Genomic DNA, 10905 nt, shown 5'->3' on the forward strand with positions numbered 1-10905 from the left:
TCATCTTTGCCTTGTCTATGATATTAAGAATATAGATTTCTTAATTGACACTGTGCCGATTTACACAAACATCGTTCTTTACCACCATAATCAATCGTATTTCTTATTTACCTTAATCCATCTTATATAATTTTTTGTAAGAAAGAAGGGAAGATGCCCTTTTTAAATTTCATCGATTTTGAAACTGATGGTCATCTACACATCTTCATCAAACCCTCGTGATTCTAATCTTTTTGGAACCTAACAAGAAAGACACTTATAACCTTAATGGTGTTTCAAAGAAGATAAATTATCAAAATCATTAAAAGAACTACAAAAGAAAGTACATCAAGTCCTTAGTTGCACAAGTGGGTGGGAACAATGGTTAAGTTGCAACTCCGTTTTAATTTAATTATTGTAGAAAATGAGAGCACAACCAGATTCAACTACAAATCAAATCTGGATATCCAACTGCAGATAGTAATCCAAAGTCACGGATGATAGAGTTGATCAAGATGACAGCCTCATCAGTTGCCAGAAGTACGGTGTAATTTGGAAAAAAAAATGTAAACAATGTCAATTGGTGTGTATGTGAGGTATCATTGTTATATACTCGTAAACAAAATTGGGTGCATCAGCAGAAGCTCCATTGCAAATAATATCCGAAAGAAGAAATACACAAACTTCCATACTGAATGTATTTTGTTTTTGCTGGAATCGCACACCTGCACATTACATCCACTGATAAAGCAATAGAAAACTCAAAATAAATTCATGATTTCTTTAAAAAGCTGGATTGGATACTAATATATTTATAGGAAGTTAGTAAACAAGATAATGAAGCAAAGATGAAAAATCACTGGTGATCCAATGTGGGCTTCATGTGGAGAGTTTCACATTTCTATCTACGTATACAAGTAGGAAGAAATAAGTAATCATACCAGAGATTCTTCGGTGTGTGCACGTCCTAGACCTTCACCATGTGTGCCTCAGCCAGTGAAGAATTAAGGTCTTCTCTTGATTGTGATCTCCTGCTTTGGAGAAGCATCTGACTTCTGTGAGGTTTCCCGAAAGAAACCATTCCATTATTGTCAAATTGCATCTGCCACAAACTACTGGAGGAATAACTATGTGAGACACCGGCAGTACGACTCAGAGCCATCTTTACCTTCCCATCTCCTGAAACATTACAGATCGAATAACTTTTAACAACAGAACATGCAATCTTCAAAATTATAGTATTAGAGGAACATACGTCGGTGAGGAAACTTAATACATATATTTGACCACTGATAATATGAATTAGTCAGGCCTCCAAAATAATTAAATAAAAAGGGGAGAAGGGAAGCATACACTGTTAGTAGGCATGGCAATGAGAGTCTGGTTTTAGCCTATCCAACCAAGTTAAATGCCCCCCACAAACTAGTGAACTTGATTCTATTAATATAGCCGATTTAGTTAACTATGAATCAATATCGAAACAGTATAATCTTCAATTTGCCTAGTTAATTTAATTTAATTCAATAGGAATTCAAACTAGTACAATTAGCCATTTTTAATCAAGATTAGTCAGAATCTCTCCCCACGCATTAGCCACAAACATAGGAAATCCTAAGCCATTTATGAATCTCAAAATTATAAGAAAACTTCTCATTTTTCACGTTCAAGCTCCAAAAATATTTCTCTAGGATTCAACTCAAGAAAAATATCCAAGGAATACTTTTTTTCAACAATTAATTTTTCACTGTTGTGTTGGGGTTAGGTTATTTAAATCAGAATTTTACCCCCCCCCCCCCCCCCGCCCCCCCCCCCCCCAAAAAAAACAGAAAAAAAAAAACAGAGCTACATTTTCTTTTTACAGAAGAAAAAAAAATCATAAAAAACTGAGTAAAGGGTTCATAATTTTTTGTGTGTGGAAAAGTATAAAAATTTATTAAAAACGAAAAGAGAATACAAAGGAGGCTGACAAGGCCCCCAAACAAGAATGCGAAAGAAAATAACCTAGATTAATAATGGATGGCACTTCAAAATATTCCAGTATTAAGAGAAAATACAGAATAAAGGCATGTCACCAATCTTGTAAAGAAGCTTACCTGAACTGATAGGACTCCAATGCCGGAACCGGAAAGGGGATGAACTATTAAGAACAGAGGTAACAGTTGCACTGTTATGCCTGAAAAGTGGGAGATGAGGCCCACGGAAAAAGATTGGCACCCAACTGCCAACATACATTAAGGTGCAAATTAGAAGTATCATTGACATAAACACCAGAGCATAAAATATGATTGGGTTTATCTTCATTTGGACTATTCTATAGCTGTGGAGCTCCGTCGTTGTTGACAATGCTCCTCCGGCTTTCAATAAAGCGACCCCAAGTGTCCAAGTAATACTACCAGAACCAATAATCACTTGTCTATCAGTAATGTGCAAGCCTTCTCTCAGTAGAGACTCAATATATGGTGCCCTAAAACAATACTGTTCAATGAAAGGCTGTGGTGGTACACTGTTCTTTGCAACTTCCCATGTTTTTTTGCAGAATTCCCGACCCTTCTTCAATACATCCTCAAGTGTGTCTTCTGAGGTCAAATTGAAAAATCGAAACACCACAAAGAAGCCAGATATAGCATAGAATTGTCCGCGTAGTTGAGGCAAATTTACTGTTACTTTTGCAAGTCTACTACATTCTTCCCAGTGTGGAGCACCAAGAAGCGTGACAGCTATTCCATGTTTTTCTCTCTTACCCATAGTTCTTTCCCCAATTAAAGGACTCCGATCTGCTTGTTTCAATGAAGCACATTGGTAACAAACATATTTCTCTTTGTACCCGGACTGCAAACACGGATGGTTAAGCTCTATCTTTCCATTAATTAAGTCAGCATTGTTAATCCCTGGGAGCCTCTTGAGAAGACGAACGACAGACTTGTCAAAGGCATCATTCAAACCATAGCCAGATAGAGAATAGGCACTGAGATAATGGTTAACAGCTCCAATGCTTAGGTCCAAACTAGTCTCATCATGCACGGGTTCCTTGGTCTCGAAAGTAACCTGCAACGATGAACCACCCAAGTCAAGTGCACCAAATGTTGCTTTTGCTGATGTGGACCCAAGCGTTCCCATGTGATAATTAAGAGATATCCATCCATAATAAGCTTCCTCCATGCCAGTTATAATCCTAACCCAATCTCTCCTGCAAAGGAACGGTGAATTTCTCAATATGGACCATGTCTTGTCCAGAAGCCATTCGGAATCAGAGTTTGGTAGCCTTCGAACCCCACCGGTAGCATAAAGTAAGAGAGAAGTACTCTTATGAGCATGTTTGGGTATTTGCTTCTCTGCCCACTGAAGAAGTGGTTTTATTGCTACCCACAGCCCAGATATATTGTGCACCAACTTATCAATCCCGGGCTCGGTTTCCATTCGCTGATAGGCACGCCCACTCCGTGAATTGGATTCTCTTTGAAGACCTTCAGGTAATGATCTCAAGAAGATGGGGATGTTTCCATCATTTTTGTGATTTAAAGACGACTCATATACGTAAATCCGAGTACCAGTACTTCCACAATCAAGTACCACATAAAATTGAGATGCTTCTTGAGACCAATAAGTGCTAAAATATTTTGCACTAAAAATGATCAAAGAAAGGAAGAAGACTATGCATAAGCTAGCCATGGTTGCTGGCACCCATTTCTTCCCTATGAATGGAATTCCTGTCAAGGTTTTCTCCCTTGAAAAACTTGAACCACGATCACCTTCTTCTGGGTCAAGTCTGTGATACTTTAAGAAATCTTGAAGTGATGAGGAGAGTTGCAAATTGTTCTTTTGTCTTGCGTTGGCCAAACCAAAGCTATGATGGGGACCTCCCAACGGCACCAGTCCAGATAATACAGATGGCCCAGTTGAAGAACTTGGGTTTGTTATACGATTCACTGCAGCTGAAACAAAGCGGCTAAATGCCATTTGGCTGCAATTCTCGCTTGATCAAGAGATGTTGTGATACCATCCTAGAAATTTGATGGCCGGATACCTGAAAAGGTTCGAGTTTCCTGCTGTTCACATAATAGATTCATAACAAAGTATTATTTAATTCTCTAACAAATAACAAAATTTTACAGATGAAAAGAAGAAGACAATATGCACAATAAAGCACAAGAATCTCATTTGCATAGGACATGGGTCTCCCAAAATATTTCAGAAAATCTTCAAGGGATTCCTGAAATATTGCATTAACTTGAATTGAGGGACATCCGAGTTTCAAAACATTGCTTGGAATAACAAAAGACATGGTTTTCGATAGAATTGAATGGAGGAATATGATTCATTAATTTAATGGAATTTGAAAAATTATTTACAGCTTCATGTCATTCATCTCCCTCCCTTTCTCATATAGAAACAATTTGATAAAACCAATGTTCTTTTTTTTTTTTTTTTTTCTTTCTTTCTTTCTTATCTTCTAGGCATATTTTGCAAGAGTTAACTAATCAACCAAAAACACTGAAAATCAATGGAGGAAGAATAGTATGGGCATTATATCTTAATGGGTATCCTTCTCTGAAGACTGCCTATGAAGAACACCCATAAAACAATTTTTTGTTCTCCACATTAAAATCCCATTGTTCGAATTCTACATTTAATCTATTTTTCACCAAAAAACAACCACCCTTTCCCTATTAGCTCACAAAAAATAAGAATTACGAAACAAAGTACATTATAGTAAGATAATTTCTGCTTAAAAGTCTGAAACTGTAAGAATTATATATTTGGAAGAAATAAACAATACCCATACCGAAATAAAACTGGGAAAAATAATTGCATTTTGGGAAGGTAGAATAAAAGAACTTACAGTTACAGAGACCGAAATGAAAACGAGTCATGGTTTGGTTTAGACCTCAGTACCAGTTGAGTTGAAGATCAAGAAGCGCCCGAGACACTAAACGACCAAAAAAAAAAAAAATCCAATTGGATCTTCTCTTTCCCCCTCTATCTCTCAAAGATCCAAGGATCGCCCCAGAACCGTTCCGATCAAAATGGTGACTGGTATTCCGCGTTACTTAATCTCTCTCTTCACCAGCCTCTCCATTAGTTTGAATGAAAATGATGGACTGCTTGCACACACAGCGTTGGACTTTGAAACCGTTGATTTTTAAACTTGTATCTCGAGGAAAGAAATCTATGGTTATCAATGGACTACCACACTAACTTTTACTAATCCCACAGTTGGTGTGGCAATAGTAACTCTCTTTTTTATTCCCATTTTCGTTATGTTTCCGTTATCTCGGATTTAGTTGGCCGTTTGATGAAATATTGGCATACGACAAAATGCATCATCTTTCATAAGGTTGACATTCCATCACCGAACACGTGGCAATAATATAATCAGTAGCCACTCTAGTTTTACGATGAAGCTGACCCATCATATTTGATATCTTGTTATTGATCTAAATGATGAAAAACTAAAAATAAATACAATAAATGGATTGCATGGTTAAGATCATCAAGTGGTTATAAGGATTTTTGTTTCTTGTTTTTTGTATTATTTTTGGTTACTCCCTCTTCCAAAAAATATACAACCTTTATGCTAAATTGACCCATTCCAAACCACTACTAATATTTAATATCCTGATTTTTTTTTTTTCAAAGTAACATTTAATTTTTTTTTTCCATTAGTAAACTTTTATTAGTCAATCCAAGTCAATGGTTTTGGTGACTTGAATTGACTTAGGAATTACAAAGAGGAAAGTATAAAATTGGGCATATATGATATCAAAATTATTGGCTAAGATATTTTACTAAAAATATTTATTTATTTATTTATTTTTATAGCCTTAAGCTTAATTACTAAGTCAATTCTCAAGTCTGAAACTAGAAATCAGATTTCAGAAGTTTCATCTAGCGTCCCCCCATCGCTGGTTCAAAATTTCTAAATTTTGATTTTAAAATTTGAAATCTAAAATGAAACAAACAGAAAAAAAGTTTTTGTAATCTGAATTTTAAAAGTGGATCACCTCTGTTCAAACTTCAAAAGTGTTATCAAATGCACACCTTTGTGCTTCATTTGAACTTTGAAAAATAGAATTTTTGAAGAAGAGTCTGAATCATATACAACTAGGGAAGAGGGTTAAAATCCGTATTCTACACCTATGATCTTGACACGTTGATCGCCCATTAAATGAATCAGAAAAATAAAATTCGACTTGATTTCAACCCTGGGTATATGGGATCCGGACTCTTTGAATAAGAATATAAGAGAATTCAGTTATTTAACAAAAGAAAGTGTTACAAAGAAAATTCAAACCAAAACCACTGCAAACGATAAACAACTAGTTAAATTTCCATATTTCTCCTTCTAATGTTCAAACAGGGGTTAAGCCGTCTATTACAATGTCGCTAATATAATTCCATTTAATCTGTAAGAGGGTATGAACTATATACATACAAATGGAAAATGTATGTTATATATGGTACGTATTCACCTAATGTTAAAGAGACTAAGAATCAAAAAGAAATTTCAAGCTTTCATATCTTGGGATGGTGGTGGGTTCATTTTGTTCCTTTGGTAACCTGCACAGTAGTAAAATTTACATTGAACAAAACTCTCTAAATTGGATGTCAATTGAAAACCATCTTTGTAACAAAAGCAAGGACACAACATTTAATAGGCCAACTTAGGAGAATTTTTAGGCCAAAATATCAATGCAATTGTATGATGGTGAGTTAATAACCAGAGGTAATAAGTTAGAAACCATAATAACCAGATATAATAATTTAAAATGAGTCGTGCTGGAGTGACCTCAAGATTGGACCTCACATCGCACATCCTGACGTGAAAGTGTATACGAACTATGGATACTTTTTCACTCGTATCTGGATAAAAAGCATTCATGATTCCTATACACTTTCACGTCAGGATGTGCAATGTGAGTTACAATCTTGAGGTCACTTCAGCATTATTCATTTAAATTTTGGTGGTCCATTCAACAACCAGCAATGTTCCTCCATTAACTATGTCAAAAGCCAAAACTTCTTTTATTGAGAGAGCTGGTTGTCAATGGAGAGGCGAATAATTACAAGTCCAATTCTAAAGAAAATTAGGTTTAAAAAAAAAAAGTTTTGAGTTGCCACTTTTGAGTTAGGTCAAAACTGTTGATTTGGGGCTCGAGAGCTAGAATTTTAATAGAGAGCTTACATTGTTAAGATGTATTATAACACTCCCAAACAATAGAATTATAGTGTTTGGATTGTATTATAAGGATCATGAGACAACTATTTGATAGAATGTTTTTTACAACACTGTTCAGATGCCAGGTATTTTTATAGATCTTTCAAAGAATGAACGACATCCAGGCATTGTAAAAAATATTGCATCAAATAGTTGTCCAACCGATCCTGACCCTGTAAGTAAAAGTTAGTGTGGAAATGTAAAGTATCTTTTAATTTCATGAATTATACGCATACGAGGGGAGACAAAGGAAAACACACCAACCATCATAGCCCCCCCTCAGCTCGATCTCGTGCCACTCTTGAACCAATGCACAACAGCAACACATAAGATGTGTCAAGAAATCATCACATGACCCTCCCTACAAAACAAAGTTCACTACGATTGTCAATACTTTGAAATTTAAACCAAAAAAAGAAAAAGGAAAGAAAAGAAACTAACAGTCATTTCCCATTGGAAATAGCTAAAGGAGTAGTAAATTAATCAAGAGTCGAGATCCCATACGGTGTCCCATTTCTATAGATACGAACGGTGTTTACATGGCACAATTTGATTAGAAAATAAACACATTGGGCTGCGTGAACAGCTTGATTAGGAGCCCAAGTTGTTTTAAACACCAACTAAAGTGTGTCACGTAGACACCTAACCTATTTTGTAGGAATGGGACACCGTATTGGATCCTAAGTCATTGTTCAATAGCATAATGTGATTGATTATTATAGAACATGTCTGTCTAGACTGCAAAAGCATTGAATGGTAACAAGCCTTTTAAATTTAATTTTACAAGAACTTAATTTCCAACTTTGGAGTGGAGAAAGAGCGTACCTCTATGCCAAATAGTTTCCTTAATTTCCTTCTCACACAACATGTGTAACAGCAGCATCCAAGTACTATGGAGTATGCCATCAGATCATTGCATGCATGCTTGCGAGCTGCAACACAAATTAAGAGGAAATTTGATAAATCAGATTTCCAAGGTCAAGAGAGCACAACGTGGCCAAGACAGCAAAATCACTTTGTCAAGAATAGGGAGTTCGGTAGCCATTTCATTTTCAAAGACTTTGATCGTGCCAAAAGAAAATTCAATTTTTTTAAAAAATCTGACATAGGCCATGAACCCTAAGGGCTAAGGTGTTTCGGTTTTTTTTTTTTTTTCAAACTATGCTCTCTCAAATTGAAAAAAGTGCTACTCGAAAAACACTCTAAATAGGATCCACCCCCCTAGAAACTTACAAAGTTTTCCTTTAGACGCTACGTTTGCTATCGATGTAAACACACCGCACGGATAGAAGCAAGTCTTCAAACCTGTCATAGAAATTAAACCAAATCATATGGAGTAATGGGTTCGGCTGAACTTGTAAGAAGAGGGGGGATGTTTCAGGAACTCACATAAACATGGTTCCATGCAACAGTCAAAGAGATCGGTCTGCCACGAAGATTTGACTTGACTTTTTGATACTAAATTGTGGTGAGTTGTCCCCAATTGTGCGCAAATATGCGGGTGGTGGGACTGGTTGTTTTGTGGGAGCACATTAACAACATTTTCTGTAACATCAATGAGATGGTGAATCACATTGCACTGTTTGGGATCATTGTTCACTCGTGATCGCTTCAATTCAACTTGTAACTTCTCCTTCTCCTCTGAAAGAGCTTCGTCGAATTCCAAGTCAGGATATCGGCGAGATAAAGACTTCTCCAATACTTTTGCATCTTCTTTGGTACGAGCAGATCTCATTACTACGTTTCGGGCTGCTTCATCATCTGAGTCGAGAGTGTACTCTCGATGATCTTCTTCAATGGCTTGCAGACGCTCCTGACAATGTTTAATTAGAGGACTTATCAAGTTAGTAGTACTGGCATTCTGGATCTCTCATCCAGATTGCTTATTTCTCTAGCCATTGATTCAATGATTTTCTCATTCTGGATATGGGACTTTACCAATCAAATGGCTTTAATCATCAATCAAAGCTGATTCATTGGTTGGTAATCACTACTTATTAGATGATTTACATAGTTCGTGTGCTGTGATCCCAACAGACTTGTGACAGTGACAATATCTTGAGAGAATATTTTTACAAATAGAAAGTACAAAATACTGAATATACCAATCGTAGGACGTCGTGTGTATTCAAGGCTTCTATAATGTAGGTGTTTTGATAAAGAATAATAATGAAATGACCTCAAAGCTTGACCTCATTTCACACTTTCCTGACGTGTAGGTGTGTACCAACCATAGAAAATTAAGAAAATCAGTAATTTTTTCAAAATGTAAAGATCATTTAAAAGAATGAATGAATGATAAATTGACTCGCAAAACTGCCGTTCTTGAAGTTACATGTGCACAAAACCATAGATCTTTTCCTTCTGATACATCTTTTTCCTTGAGTATCAGAAGGAAAAGATCTATGGTTTTGTGGACTGCCACGTCAAAAACATCAGTTTATTGCGACTCAAAGAAAAATAAAAGGAGATTTTATTGGCACAGCAACTTTTACTAATAACACACCAATCCTTGAAATCACAAGCCCAGCCCACTTATACCTATATTAGGGATGTTTATGGGCCGGACCAAACCCATTTTCAAAGACACTACAACTACGAAGGTAAGGGGATCACTATTAATTTATATTAAAACTATTTTATATTGTATTGTATTTCATATAATATAGCAGGCTGGGCCACCCACTGGGCCAACATTCAAAATCTGAACCTATTATTAAATAGGCTTCATGTGTCCAGATAGCTAAATGGATTTAATAACGAAACCCAAACTCGATCCGAATCGAGCCATAACCCGGCCCATTGACAGCTCTAAGTAATCACAACTTCTCTCAGGTTAAAAAAAAAAAAAATTGCTGTGTTGATAGAAAGCTCTCTTTAAGTCTTGGTACGCAGCTTGACCAAATGACCGACAAACAGAAGTAAGTGTACCTGTATTTGATATTCGTGGACGAGCGAAATCAATGGCACCAACTGTAGGTATCGATCGATCTCTGCTTGAGCTTGGCGAAACTGATACACGACACTCCATCCCATAGCTAGCATATACAGATAACTATTCTCTCTGCAGCTCTCTACCAGATCTAGTGCTTTTCTTAACGCCTCTTCTAGTCCATCTAATGCCTCTCTTGTTGCTGGTATCGCTTTCAACTCTTCACTGGATTTTAGCTTCTCCAACAAGTTTCCTATTATCCTAACGTGTTCTGCTATTTTTTCACAGTTCTCTCCGTGCATCGTAGCGTTTCGGGCTCCAGTTACAATCGTACTTATCATACGAAACGCGTCCACTCCAGCCGCCTGTGCCAAGCTCGCCATTGCTCGCCTGGAAACCCTAATTTTTCTTGTGAATCAACCTCTTAAGTAGTTAAGTGTACGCGAGAGAAGGAGAGAGACTGTGAGAGATGGACTTTAAAGGCTTCTTCTATGTTTCGTTGCCTTCGCTTTTTTTTTTTTTTTTTTTTTACTTTTCTTTATGAGCAAAATTTATGGGCGCAAGGTCCAACGTACGATTTGACTAAAGAAAGACTTTCCATTCTTAATAATTGTAATCAGATTGGTGTTTCTAACCGTTGGATGGGATTTTTCACCATCACATACTTTAATCGGACAATCAGGATTTAAAGAAACAAAAGTGACCGTGATACCACGACATCGCTATATTGTGATTACTTGATTCCTCTGTTTTAATATTAATATTAATATTATTTTTT

The 10905-nt window shown here is 36.4% G+C and overlaps 2 protein-coding genes across 5 annotated transcripts; both read right to left on the bottom strand.

Annotated features, from left to right (window-relative positions):
• Nucleotides 1-106: 106 nt before the first annotated feature.
• LOC147399451 (putative apyrase 7) lies at nt 107-5504 on the bottom strand. 3 transcript variants are annotated; one of them, XM_086444811.1, is made up of 4 exons: nt 4820-5504; nt 2073-4003; nt 921-1158; nt 107-704 (listed from the first exon to the last, which is right to left on the bottom strand). In XM_086444811.1, exons 2-3 carry the CDS (start codon nt 3934-3936, stop codon nt 947-949), a joined length of 2076 nt encoding a protein of 691 aa, XP_086300937.1. In that variant the 5' UTR covers nt 3937-4003; nt 4820-5504; the 3' UTR covers nt 107-704; nt 921-946. The 3 variants fall into 3 exon arrangements, with proteins under 3 accessions (XP_086300937.1, XP_086300936.1, XP_086300935.1); XM_086444810.1 differs by having other exon boundaries at nt 2073-4022; XM_086444809.1 differs by having other exon boundaries at nt 2073-4025; nt 4820-5503.
• Nucleotides 5505-6117: 613 nt separating this feature from the next.
• On the bottom strand, nt 6118-10644 carry LOC147399452 (protein MID1-COMPLEMENTING ACTIVITY 1-like). 2 transcript variants are annotated; one of them, XM_086444814.1, is made up of 6 exons: nt 10127-10644; nt 8585-9008; nt 8429-8500; nt 8021-8127; nt 7456-7556; nt 6118-6537 (listed from the first exon to the last, which is right to left on the bottom strand). In XM_086444814.1, exons 1-6 carry the CDS (start codon nt 10508-10510, stop codon nt 6465-6467), a joined length of 1161 nt encoding a protein of 386 aa, XP_086300940.1. In that variant the 5' UTR covers nt 10511-10644; the 3' UTR covers nt 6118-6464. The 2 variants fall into 2 exon arrangements, with proteins under 2 accessions (XP_086300940.1, XP_086300941.1); XM_086444815.1 differs by having other exon boundaries at nt 6120-6537; nt 7460-7556.
• Nucleotides 10645-10905: the final 261 nt, after the last annotated feature.

This window comes from Akebia trifoliata, chromosome 6 (assembly GCF_017979445.1).
Source record: "Akebia trifoliata isolate Shusen 1 chromosome 6, ASM1797944v1, whole genome shotgun sequence".
NCBI classification, from domain to species: domain Eukaryota; kingdom Viridiplantae; phylum Streptophyta; class Magnoliopsida; order Ranunculales; family Lardizabalaceae; genus Akebia; species Akebia trifoliata.

Excerpts from the sequence above, each read along its gene's own strand:
- LOC147399452 (XM_086444814.1), bottom strand. The coding sequence starts at position 10,510 with ATGGCGAGCTTGGCACAGGCGGCTGGAGTGGACGCGTTTCGTATGATA. Across the intron at positions 9,009-10,126 it reads TCCACGAATATCAAATACAG|GAGCGTCTGCAAGCCATTGA; the intron begins GTACACTTACTT and ends AAACATTGTCAG. Across the intron at positions 8,128-8,428 it reads AGCGTCTAAAGGAAAACTTT|CTCGCAAGCATGCATGCAAT; the intron begins GTAAGTTTCTAG and ends TTTGTGTTGCAG.
- LOC147399451 (XM_086444811.1), bottom strand. The coding sequence starts at position 3,936 with ATGGCATTTAGCCGCTTTGTTTCAGCTGCAGTGAATCGTATAACAAAC. Across the intron at positions 1,159-2,072 it reads TTGGAGTCCTATCAGTTCAG|GAGATGGGAAGGTAAAGATG; the intron begins GTAAGCTTCTTT and ends GTAATGTTTCAG.